Genomic DNA, 13,278 nt, shown 5'->3' with positions numbered 1-13,278 from the left:
AAAAGAATCAAAATCTAAGGAACATATGCATTTAATAATTAATTAAAAATATAGAAATTTCAAATATGACGTAAGAATTCTATAATTGTAGGTTGTTTTGTAAATTTCATCTCTTAGTGACAATATACCGCTTGAATTAATGGAGATTTTTATCGAAACTTTTAACAAAAGAATATTCAATAGTTTTTTCTTGAAGGTTGTCTAAGAGCTTAACAATTGACTCTTCCATCTCACACGAAAAGAAGTAGGTTGACAAGAACAAGAATGGAAATTGACTTTTTCTTGATTCTCATGGTTTCTTCATCAACACTTTCGAATTCATCTTCTGCATCCTTTCTTTTTTTGTTCCACTACAATGACTTACGCAATAATCTCTTGTGCAAAGATCAGCAAGTTGATTGGCATTATTTAAATATAATTTTTTTTCCTTTTAAATATCTATGCATGACATTAATGATGATTATCATTAATATATAATATTTTATTTTATACATAATATATTTCTTATAAAATATGTCTGTTATAAAGGCGTAATTTTTCAAAGAGTATACTGCTATAATGAATGTCATTATTGTTATAGGTAGCAATAGCATGTTGTTATAGAGAAGCAAAATATAACATTAAAAATAAATTCTGGAAAAAATTAAACCGTTTATAATAAAATATCGTAACCGTTATAGAGAAGTTTGATCACATGTGAAAAAATTCAAATGGTTAGACTTCAGATAAGTCAACATTTCCAACTGGTGCCCCAAACTTCAATTGTTCAGCTAACAGTGAGCTGGGGCTTGTTTCGAGCCAACTGCTCTTTACACCATCTTCCATCATAATAGATGAATGAAAAGTTGAGGTAGTTTTAGATATCTCGTTACCTCACTCAACCCTACAAGTTGAAACTCGAGTCAAGGCGCTGCAAGCGAGCAAAGAAACCTTTTATGTTTTTGAGATGGCATGAAACGCTCCATTGCAAGTTGGCAATAGTTGTGCTTCAGGCATTGCACATTAGCTAGAAAAAAGGTATTAGTACATTAAATTTGATCTCCAGCAAAAGCAAAGGTACTCTCTAGAGACCCCTTTTGACTTTTCTACTTGGAGATAACATTACAAATCCGGATTCTAAAATCCGTCCTACTATTTTGGGTCTCAAATATACACCATTAGAATGCAAATAAATAAGATTATCATAGCCTAAGATTACCTCTTCTTCCATGTCAATAGTACAAACTGAAAAATAATAAGCAAGCTAAGCTGCCACCTTGACAAATGATACTCACTTTTGGGAGGTGTAATGAACAAAAGATTTCAGCTCCATAAAGTTTCATAATGTGTGTGATTGAAGCATTAGTCATCAGAGCTATAATCACTGGATTCTTGCAGTATCTCCGGAGAAGCACAGCAGAATGACTCCTTGTCTTTGAGAAAAAGACAGCTCCCATCGGAGTTCCATTTTAGATCAATTACCGCAAATTGAGGCAATGGAACATTTATGCAATAAGCACCTGAAGGTGTCCACATGTACAAGTGGGAGCTTCCAGTACATAAAACCAAACGTGGACATGTGGGATCCCAGGCTGCAGCTCGGATGGGATCTTTTTGAACTAAGATGGCAGCTAGCTCAAGATGGTTTATGTCCCATATCCAGAGTACAGTAGGCATGCTATCATTGCGAGTGCAAATATATTGACTATCACTGCTCCATGACATCAGGCCTGCAATTAAGTTTCACATATTGTAGTTAACAAGGCACTCATTTGTGAGCCTTAAGAGTAGTTTCTCTTAAGGAGATTCAATAGAACATTAACCAACCAAAAGAAACTTCTACTTGCGGATCATAGATTTATAAATTCAGAAAGGTTCTGCATTAATACTTGATGATGAAGATGCTAGGCTGATAGCTAATTTGAGATCGAACAGATTCTCACCAAATAGAAAACTAACAGTTATCATTCAGAAATTAGAGCATTATCAGACTTATCGCTCAAGTCAATAAATGTTACTATGAAGGTTTGAAATTTCAAGAAGGAAAAGAAGAACTACGTGGTCATTCAAACGATAATAAATGTTCAATATCTCCTATAAGAATATTCAATCGTTCAACTTTATCAAACATTTGCCATATTTGGGTGACATTCATAAATAATCAGAACAATTAAGAATAGGAAGACAAAAAATAGGGATGAAATTTCTCACTTAATAAAAAAATTAAACCAGACTTACTGATTCCTTGCTTGGGATTTGGCTTATCTGCAGGAGGTTTCTGAGAAGGGAGATTGATAGGTACCTCCAAAACATTGTATCTGACTTGAATATGTGCCTCGGAAGCATTATCTGGAAAATGAATAAATTGGCTAAAAGGAAACTATTAAAATACAACAGAAATTTTGAGTACATCCACAATCAACTTGCCATTTCTGCCAGTGAGCCGCTTAGAAAAGGACTACCTACAATGCTTGAACAATTTGTCTGCAGCAGTAGATTTACATTTATTATTGTGGCAGAATTACTTCTAGCTTTGGTTTCTTGAAACAATTATGCGTGTTTGGATTTGATTTTAGAAGAACCAGTTTTGGAAATTGTTGTATTTGGATTTGGGTAACATTGATAGTCTTTTAATATATATAACTATATATATATATATAGTTATAATTATAAGAAGAGTTAACTTAATCATCTTTATCTGCTATTAATCTTATCTCTCGACAAGAGGGGTTGCTCGGGTGGTAAGCTACCCTCCACCTCCAACCTTAAGGTTGTGAGTGAGTCACCACGGGAGTAAAAGGGTGGGAGCTCCTTTGGAGGGGGTAAAAAAGATCTCATCTCCAAAAATCCAAAAAGTCATAAATGAAAAACACCTAGCCGGCTATTTAGACCTAAACAAAGGGGAAAGAAGACAAAAAGAGAAAGAGAAAAGAGGGAAGAGCCTGTGAAGCTGCAAGGTCCAACCTGCAGAGAAGCCAAAAATAGTTTGAAAATATGGAAATCTATATATAAAAAGAAAGTTGGGTCTGTTTGGGTGTTCCCTAAAATCAGAAACCAAACATGGACTTGAGACCTAGCATCAATCTAACTGTTTTGGAAACCAGACTGAGCTAAATGTAATTGGAGACATGATATCAAAATCCAACCTGAATAAGTAAAAGAAAGACAACATATGTTGAAGGTGTAATCAAAATGAAAAGGTTTATACAATACAGCAACATATAGTGCTAACATAACCATTGATTGTGCTTAACACAATTTTTTTTGTCACATCCTTATAAAAGAATTACAATTGTACAAAAGATAAGCTAATGTGAATATCAATAAATTGTGTGACCATCTCATCTAAAAAGCCTAAGTTGTTAGAGAAGGAATGCTGTTATTTATTTACTTTAAGTTTGCATAACGTCTCCACGTGTGAGGCATGGCTTTTTTCATGAACCAAGCAAGTGGAAAACCTATTATTGATGGATGACAGTAAGATTCACACTTAGAATGTATGTTTGCGGGGGCGCATACCATATATTTTGTCCAGTACTATATTGAATTATGTAACTACCTAATCCAAAAAACTTAAGTTGTTAGATAGGATCACTTTGTTTATTCTTTTTAGTCCTACAACAAAAGCAAATAATATTTTTGCATTTTAATGTTGGCTTAACTACACTAAACACCCCTGTACTATGACTCAATTATAAATAGACCCCTATATTTTAAAATGAAACACCTACATCCAATGTACTATGAAAATTCTGCACTTACACCCCCATGATGTTGTCCCTTTTCTGAAAAAAATTAAACCTTTTATATAATGGAAATCCTACACAAATGAAACGTCATCTAACTAGTATATTTAAGATAATTTTGAAGCGAAAGAATAAACCAAAAACTTCTATATAATAAATATTATAATTAAATAAAATTACAAATAACTTACATATTTAGAATGCAAGAAAGTTATTACTAATAATTGGTATTTGTTATATACCTTGTGTTCATTTTTCTATTCATGAGTTTCGAGCAATAAACATTTCAAAAAATATTAATTATTTTTTTCAATCAAAGACATGAATAAGAGTTCTTGTTAAAAAAATTTATATTCATTTTAAATTTTCATAAAAGTAACTAAAGAAACATCTTATTTATAATGTTAGTCTGTCTTTAATAATTATATTTTAAATATATTTTATCACGGATATACATCATAGGGGGTATAAGTGTTGGAATTTTCATTATAGTAGGGGTGTACGTGTTTGATTTTAATATAGAGGAGTCTATCCATAACTGAACCATAGTACAGGGGTGTGTAGTGTAAGTAACCCTTTAATGTTTACACTCTAGAACCTATATTTAAACATACATTTCTCCCTAGAGTTCTTTGGGATATTTTCCTTTGTTCCTCTTCTGCATAAGGGGCATCCGACCCTCATTCAAAATCCTAACTCCACCACTATTTGAGAAATTGCAGTTAACTAGCAAATAAAATTTAATCGTAGGATCGAAAGTTGCAATAAGAGAATAGGACAACTTGTTATACATGCTAAAGGTAAAAGTTAATCTTGGCATGTTCAGTTTGCAAATCTACTTTCTTTAGCTCTTTGAAAGACAATAACAATGCTTCAAAACAGTGTTGTCAAAGGCGCGCTTAAGTCCTGAAGCGAGGCTCAAAACATGTTGAGTGCTCCACCTAGCTTTATGTGCGGTGTAGTGTCATTATCAAAGCTCTAAGGCATATTTTCCCTTGCCAATGAGCCTCTTCTGAAGAGACGGCACTAAACAATTGATATTTCACTTTTCATTAAAAAAATTCAATTTCTTTGTTCATATATTTGTCGCTCATGCTTATAATTATTAGTCTTGGATAACATATGTATTTGTATTTTTTCTCCCTTTGTGTCATTTTTTCATTAAAGCCCACACTTTATTTGCGCTTCAAGCCCCAACAGACCTCATAACTTTTTTACTTTTGATAACACTGCTTCAAAAGGAATTCTCTCTCTTCATCACCTTATTCGAACGTACAAATCTAGACCAGGTTGATACAGGCATTGCATTAATTGAACTTTGTTGGGAATTGAAAAATGAGTCATTAGCTTGACGGTCAAACCTCAAATCCCAAACGAGCATAAAACAATCAAGGAACTGTAAAAACATACTACTCACTGCTGCAAAAACAATCAATGAACTGGGAGAATAATTGGCCTCGGAAGATGTTATGGAGAACAAAGGCAGCACCTGAATCAGCTTGCTTTGGATGGGTTTACAGCAAAGCTTGTTTAATTCAAGTTGCATTACAGAGAAGAGGCTATTCACTTTGCGGCAGGTGTTCTTGAAGATGCAACAAAAACCAGTGATCATCTTTTGTTTATAACGGTGGTGTCTAGGCTAGCTGCGGCCACCTCGACTATTCCACCAGGTACTTGCTAACTCCCACTAGCTCAAATAGCGGGCAACTCTATCTAACAAGGCTTTGACATATAGGAAGAAATCACCTACTGTTTATTGCTTTGGAATTTGAACCTGAGACCTATAGTTCTCTTCCCACTTCATTGAGCACTAGGTCACACCCACTTGGGTGCTAATTCAATATATTTGGTAGATTTGGTATTTCTTCTTAACTATCTTTGGAGTTCTTTGGGTGATGCCCTAAGATGAGAAACTCTACTATCTTGCTAGCATGGATGAAGAATTGAGAAGAGTAAAGAAGCAAACGAGCTGCGGCCACCTCGACTATTCCACCAGGTACTTGCTAACTCCCACTAGCTCAAATAGCGGGCAACTCTATCTAACAAGGCTTTGACATATAGGAAGAAATCACCTACTGTTTATTGCTTTGGAATTTGAACCTGAGACCTATAGTTCTCTTCCCACTTCATTGAGCACTAGGTCACACCCACTTGGGTGCTAATTCAATATATTTGGTAGATTTGGTATTTCTTCTTAACTATCTTTGGAGTTCTTTGGGTGATGCCCTAAGATGAGAAACTCTACTATCTTGCTAGCATGGATGAAGAATTGAGAAGAGTAAAGAAGCAAACGTGGAAGATTACTCCATTATGCATCATGTGGACTATAGGGTTGGAAATGAATAGTAGTTATTTCAAGGAAAGGATACAACACGCTCTTCTTTTGTAAAGTAGAGGTGTCTAGAATCTTTCTATTCATGGTCTAGGTCTAATATTTAGGACAACCCAGACTGCCTTTGGTTTGTGGATGTTATGATGTAGTAAGTATGTAGAGGAACCTGAAGTTCCCTTTTGTACTTCTAAAGTGCCTCGGTACTATTTACTACCACCCCGTTCCAAATATGTAACATATTTTTCTTTTTGGTTCGTTCCAAAATGAATGATACTTTTAAATTTAAAGTTAACTTTACACTTCGATCTTACCCCTAATGAGAAGCTTTATAACCATTCTCCATCTTACCCCTAATGAGAATATTTTATAACACAAACATTATATCCTGGTTAAGGTCACAGGTTTCAAATGTTTTATAGCATACAAATGCTATGGTATGTTTTAAACCACGTGATTCATGAGTCTTTTCTTAAATTTTGTGTTGATTCATACTATGACATTAAATTGAACCAACGGGAGAATAAAATACCTAAGTTTATCAACAACAAAAAATTTCTAATGAGCAAATCAAAATCACATTTCCCCAATGGACTACTAAGATTTCCCGTCCCCTCTCCCCTGCACAACAACAATACCCAGTGTAATCCCACAAATGGGTTCAGGGGAGGGTGGTGTGTACACATTTTTACCATCTTATGAGGGTAGAGAGGTTGTTTCCAATAGACCCTTGGCTCAAGTAAAGCATATCAAAAACAGTAGAAAAAGGAAATATAGTACTAAAAGAAGCCCAAAAAAATAACAAAGAAAAGAACAATAGCAATAATACATACTACAATAACCGAAACAAAGGAAACAACATGTATTTATAAAATCAAAGAATAAGCTAATAGGAGAGTAACAAAAACATACCCAATGTAATCTCACAAAGTGGGGTCTAGGGACAGTTGGTGTATGCAAACCTTACCCCTACCCAGGAGGTAGAGAGGTTGTTTTCGATAGACCATCGGCTTGATGAAACACATAAAAAAGCATTTCGGAAAAGGATATAACATAAATGAAGAAGTCATGGAAAAATACTATAGAAAGCATGACAAAGCATCTGCACAGTAATAAAAATATTGATAAGGGAATCTAAGCAACACTCGACTACTTATTAATCTTCTACCCTAATTCTCGATCTCCATATCATCTTATTTAGGGTCATGTCCTCAGTGAGTTGTACATGTACCATGTCTTGTCTAATCACCTCTCCCCAATACTTCTTCGGCTTACCTCTACCTCTCCTCAGACCCACCATAGTCAACTTCTCACATCTCCTCACTAGGCATTTGTGCATCTCCTCTTCACATACTTGAACCATCTCAGTTTCGCCTCCCTAATTTTGTCCACTATGGAGGTCACTCTTACCTTATCCCGAATATCTTTGTTCCTAATCCTATCTCTCGTAGTATGCTCAAACATCCATCTCAACATTCTCATTTCCGCTACTTTCATCTTTTGTACGTGCAAGTAAATGCATAAAGAAGTTACATAATGCTCTACTAACTTGTCCAGTATTATTTCAGAAGACAACAGGTTTACTCTACAGAGGCAGCATAATATGCACCATTTGAAATCAGCCAAATATGATGTGTCATTTCACTTGGTTGTTTCACAAGAGTTTTGCCTCAGTAAATTTTACGTCCTATAATTAGTGGCATTTACTTGTTTCTTAAATTTTCCACGAGATTAAACCAAAAAAAAATCATCAAAATCTGCTTGTTGCACAAAAACCATATATGCTTAACCTTGTAAGATAAAAATAATATAGCCAAAAAGAACTCTAGTGCTTACCGTTACTGTACTGGACAAAATCATCACCTAGTGATAATTCTGACATATCAAGTTGCTCATCCACTTCCTAAAATTAAAGAAGGAAAGGATCAAAATATTTTATAATGTCCTGCAAATATGGAAAGAAACAAAAGATTGGGTACCTTGAAAATAGCAGCACAACAAGGACCTCTAACAGCTGATGGGTGCACAAATTCTGCAAATACTTTCCACGTCAGGTGATTCAAAACCCGTAACATCTGGTCATAGCTTCCCACTGCTAAAAACTGGCTGCAAGGTGACCATGAAACAGTTTTTACTCCTAGTCCACTCTCGTATGCTTGATACTTAGCCAGGCACCTCCCATCTGGAGAATAGATCAGAACCTAAACAAAACCGAACCAAATGAAGTCCCCTAGATAAAGGCCAACAAATTATGACATAACAGAACATTCAAAGCCTTTCCATATTTCTTACATTAAAGTTAATTTTACATAACCATTCTAAGTGATGAAGAAAATATCAGTTTCAGAACATTTTTTGAAGGTTCTCCCAGAAATGAGGAAAGTACATCTATACGAGAAGCTACAAACAGTCCATGGTGACTACCTTGTACTCAAGAGGAGAATCCCAGATGACTATAGCACTATCATCTGCAGACCACTGAACATCAGCCAAATCCAGTGTATCAACAGCAAAAACACCCATTATCTCCCATGTATGACAAGATAGCAAATTAACATAATCCTTGCAATCACGTCTGGTGCAAATAGCAGCAAACTTTCCATCCTTGGTAAATGATACCCCCTTAGACCCATGTTTTGGCCATTGAACATGTATGCATGCGGTGTTAACCAGTGACCAAACAGTTAACCGTAGCTGAAATTCAGATGTGGTGAGTATGTGGCGACTGTCCGGACTCCACCTAGCATAAGCAACTCCTGCAGGACCTTCATCTATTTTACATGTCCACTCAGGTTGTGTCAAAGACCATGCTTGTATCATAGGTTTCTTGTAAAGACCACAAAGTATATATTCGGAATCAGGGGCCCATTCAATGTATGTAATCTTGTCCAGGCATGAAAACAGTTGCACCACCTGAAGACCCAAAATTGACATAAAATGACAGTGAGATCACAACCTACCGACCTTGCATATTTTATCGAGTAAAACAGTTCTTTCTTTTGAATAACTATCACATATTGCTAATTCACTGGCTTGGTACATTGTTGACCTCTCATTTGACATGACTTCCAAGAAATATCATAAAACATGCTATGAGTTCTTTTGAGGCATCAAAAAACAACATAGGGTACAATCAAGTTGATAGTGTTCAATTTAAGGAGCATAACACATAAATAATTAGTGAGCGCTGAAAACTTTAGCACATGATAAAGGCAGATTTTCTTTTCTTAGTTGTCTTCTTTAGTACTGATATAATATCTTGTGAGCTTCACGTCCCTTGTGCTTATTCACACATAAAGAGCAGTTTTTAATTGATATCACATATCTAGAGACAATAAAACCATTCAAATCTAGTTGGTATTACAGATAAAGCTGTGACCTCTCCTTTTAGTTGTGTCAATGTCAAATGTTAAAAGACAGAGAATGGGACGTCTAAAGAGAAATACCGAACAGAAACATCCCTCTTTAAAGTATATCACATTGTTGTGTAATCAGCTTGTAGCAGACATTAAAAGAATGAAAATGAATCAAGTCTCCCGTTGAGGAACGTATTCCACATACAAAATAAATAAGTAAGAACATCCTATCGCTAACAACTTTAGTTTTGAGATGATGTGGTAACTTAATTCACTACAACTTCTTCCAAAGCCGCGTGATGAACATGATGATAAGGTCAAGTTCTGGACTTTATGTACTGGTTCAATAGGGTTATTAGATTAAAATGCTGCCCTGTTGTCTTAGATAATTTTTTCAAGAACGTAATTAACAGGTTTGGAACTGCCAAATTTTGCGGAATTTCTACTTAACCAAAACCAATAAATTGGCAATTAACATTCATTTATGTAAGAATATTCATTGAAGATTATAAAATTAGTAAAAATGCAAAAGACCTTGAGTGAGAGAACGTCACGAATCACGAGGCGATAATCGACGGCTACAGCGAGAAAGCGAGCATTTGGTGAGAAAGCATAAGAACCAGTTTGCTTATAAGCTTCTGTAAACTCCATTAGAGGTCAACTCGAGATTGCATTAGCTATAAAGGAAACCCACATCAACTGGACACCCACATTGCTTGATTTTTTTCTACTTTGTTGGTCAACAGATTTCAATTTAAGGTGAATGGATGGATCTGTTGGAGTTCCAAAGAATGTTGGAGAATGGAGTTCGTGGATCTCTGAGTTGTGAACTGTGGAGAGTGAAAATTAAAATGTTACAATGAATTTTGAAATATGAGAGGGACTAAAAATTAGTAATTTTTAAAGGAGATCATGGCGTTGTCACTTGCACTTGGCCAATTAAACTTTTAAACATATTAGAACATAATATTTTAAGCTATTTTTTCCTCTGATTAGTACACTTGTAATAAACTCGATTACACGTGGAATTTCATGTCATTTCTTAATGTCACATAAGAAATTAGGTGTTAAAAAAATAAAAAAAATCAATTTTGTAATTTCTGAAAAAAATTTAAATAGTCATCTTCTTCATATTTGGTAACAAATTGAGCATCAAATTCATACCCAATAAATTTTAAAAAAATCGATTTAACTTGTAAATTCAATTGCAAGTTCACCAACACAAACGGAAAGAACTCCAATCAACTTTTTTTAATTAATTTTACAAATTCACAAGATCCATTTGTTATTTTTCAAGCCTTTTCAAACTTATCAATGGAGTTTTATAATTTTCAATACTCACAATCACATTTACATTATCCATATCTCCTCTTTGAAACTAACTAACAAAATAATGACCTCAATGTTTTTAAAACATAAAAAATAAAAATTTCAGGGACGGGGGTGGGGGCAGAAAGAAGAGATTAGGGATGAATGATTCGTATCAAAAAATAAGAATGAAATGAAAAAGAAGAAGAGGAGAAGAAGAGTGGATGTGGTGGGTAAATTTGATGATTAAGAAAAAAAAGGGCTGAAGAAAGAAGAAAGTTGGGGGCTGGGGTGAGGGGCGGAGGAAAGAGAGCTGGTGGAGAAGAAGAAAGGTGTGAGTGGCTGGTGGGTGAACGAGGACTAAAGAAGATATATATATATTTTTAAAATATTTAATTAATTTTTTAAAGTAAAATAATGTTCTAACTCGCTTTTCAAATGCGTGTAATCACGCATATTTCCAACTCAGCAATACTAATAACATATAAGTTTGGTCAATTGTCAGATGGGTTTAAAATATTGTATTTTGATGAGTTTAAGGGTTTAGTTGACAAAGTGATAAATAGGAGGGTTCAACTGACAAACGAAGTCAATTACAGAGGTCTCCCAAGTCATTCTGCCTTTTTAAAACTTAAAATAAAAAAGTTACATTTTCTGAATTGTGAAGCATACCAGCGGATGAGTTTTTATTAGCCTTTTCAATTTATATTTTTAGATAAACGGAAGTCCCAGAACGGAAGGTAGATTTTTAAAAATTATTTATTTTTTCATCTTCAAAATTATCAAATTTTCTCCGCTATGTTTCCTTTTCAATCATTAGCTTTTAATACATCTTTTATATTTCAAAAAATTAAAATTGGGATATAAATAACAAAATCATCATCTACTTATTATATTTTTTTAATGTTTTGCATTGCATTTATTCAGTTTAAACTTGAAATTAATTCAAAAGAGAATTTTTAGTAAGTATATAAATTATTTTGTGTCCATTCTTTAGCTGGATTTAGTGAATTCAATTTATTTATTTCAGTTAATAACTTTCGTAGTTGTCTGGATAACTATGGAAGTTGTTTGTAGAAATAACTGGATATGTCTATTACATACAGAAATTGTGCAACAAATGTCTGTAGTTGTCAGACGATTACAGAAGTTGTTCCAATAAGTACGGCAGTTGTAAGATAATTTTGTTCATTTGATGGTCAACTAATTAATTGTCGGATCAATAATTTAATTATTTGTCTATAATGTACTATGATGGATCTTTTTTGCTGATTTTTTTCTATTTACTAATTTTTAACTATTTTAGTGTAAATATAATGATTCAATATAAGAGGATGAGAAGTGAAGCATCTTAATCCAATCCAAATGCTAGAGAAAATGTTGAAAGCTTAATTGTTGCTAGAAAAAAGGTACCACAATACTTCAAAGTATCGATGGACAACCATCTGGAGAAGAAAAAAGTGATCAAAGTAGCTGCAAGCAATCTAGTGAAATGAAAAAAAAGGTAAGAATAGCAGTGATCTATCAGGTGAAGAAAAAAGTGATGAAACTAGCAACGAAAATTCAAATGAATAGAAAAAAAATGATGAAGGTGACGGAGATAAATCAAGTGTAAAGAAAAAAGTGAAAAAACTGAAAGTGAGCAAACGGATGAAAAAGAAGAAGAATATATTTATTCCTCTCCAAATTATGTCAAAATCATTTTCAATGATAAATATAAATTTAAGATCCACTTGAATGTGTCTGGGTCTTATGATTCAAGAATCAATGCGAGAGTAGATTTTGAAGCTCAATTTGTTGAGTTTAGAAAGATTTTAATCGCACAACATCTTTAAAATGATTTCAAAAAATCTTGTTTTGATCACTTTTTAAAATTGGATCAAGTTGTAGCAGTACAACTTCCAATGAAATTAGTTCATGGCATTTGTCTTTGTCGTATATTTTTCTGAAAAGAAAAAAAGAGGTTTGGATTGATTATAATGGTTTGCCTACTTGTTTCAGAATTAATGAATTTTCTATTATGACTGGGTTTCGATTTCATTCTCTTTCTCCTCTAAGTCGGTAATTAGCCAAAATTTTTAAAAAAGGTAAAATTTTGATTGATATAGTGAATCAATCTACAAATACTGTTGTACTCATAGAAAAGACGTGTGATCTAGAGTTGACTAAAAACCAAAAGCTTTCTATTAGTATGGTTTGATTTTTCCATTATTTATTGTGTTCAAAAAGCGCAGATAGGAAGGTAGAAACTCATTGGCTAAAGATAGCGTCAAAAAAAACGTATTTGATTCATATCCATGAACTCATGCAAAAACTTAGTCAATATAAATTTTTTGAACTTGACTTTGTGTTTGAGGTTCCTTATTACCCTAAACCACATTCAATACACTTAAAATATTTAGAAAAGAACTTTAACATATATGTACAATTTAGAAGTCATTGGGTTCGGACCTATATGCATACGGAGGATGGTTCGGATCTTTGCTTAGAAGTTATGAGCCATTACAAACCATAAGGATTGAAATGGGTTATTACAATAGATACCAATTTACCTATCACT

The 13,278-nt window shown here is 33.8% G+C and overlaps 1 protein-coding gene across 1 annotated transcript; it reads right to left on the bottom strand.

Annotated features, from left to right (window-relative positions):
* Positions 1-1,002: 1,002 nt before the first annotated feature.
* LOC129896015 (uncharacterized) lies at positions 1,003-10,306 on the bottom strand. Its single transcript, XM_055971833.1, has 6 exons — positions 9,945-10,306; positions 8,479-8,967; positions 8,034-8,255; positions 7,891-7,957; positions 2,218-2,328; positions 1,003-1,709 (listed from the first exon to the last, which is right to left on the bottom strand). The coding sequence occupies exons 1-6, from the start codon at positions 10,059-10,061 to the stop codon at positions 1,342-1,344; spliced, it is 1,374 nt and encodes a 457-aa protein (XP_055827808.1). The 5' UTR covers positions 10,062-10,306; the 3' UTR covers positions 1,003-1,341.
* Between the last annotated feature and the right edge of the window lie 2,972 nt (positions 10,307-13,278).

This window comes from Solanum dulcamara, chromosome 7, assembly GCF_947179165.1.
Source record: "Solanum dulcamara chromosome 7, daSolDulc1.2, whole genome shotgun sequence".
In the NCBI taxonomy this organism is placed as follows: domain Eukaryota; kingdom Viridiplantae; phylum Streptophyta; class Magnoliopsida; order Solanales; family Solanaceae; genus Solanum; species Solanum dulcamara.
This window is presented reverse-complemented; position numbering and strand designations above follow the sequence as displayed.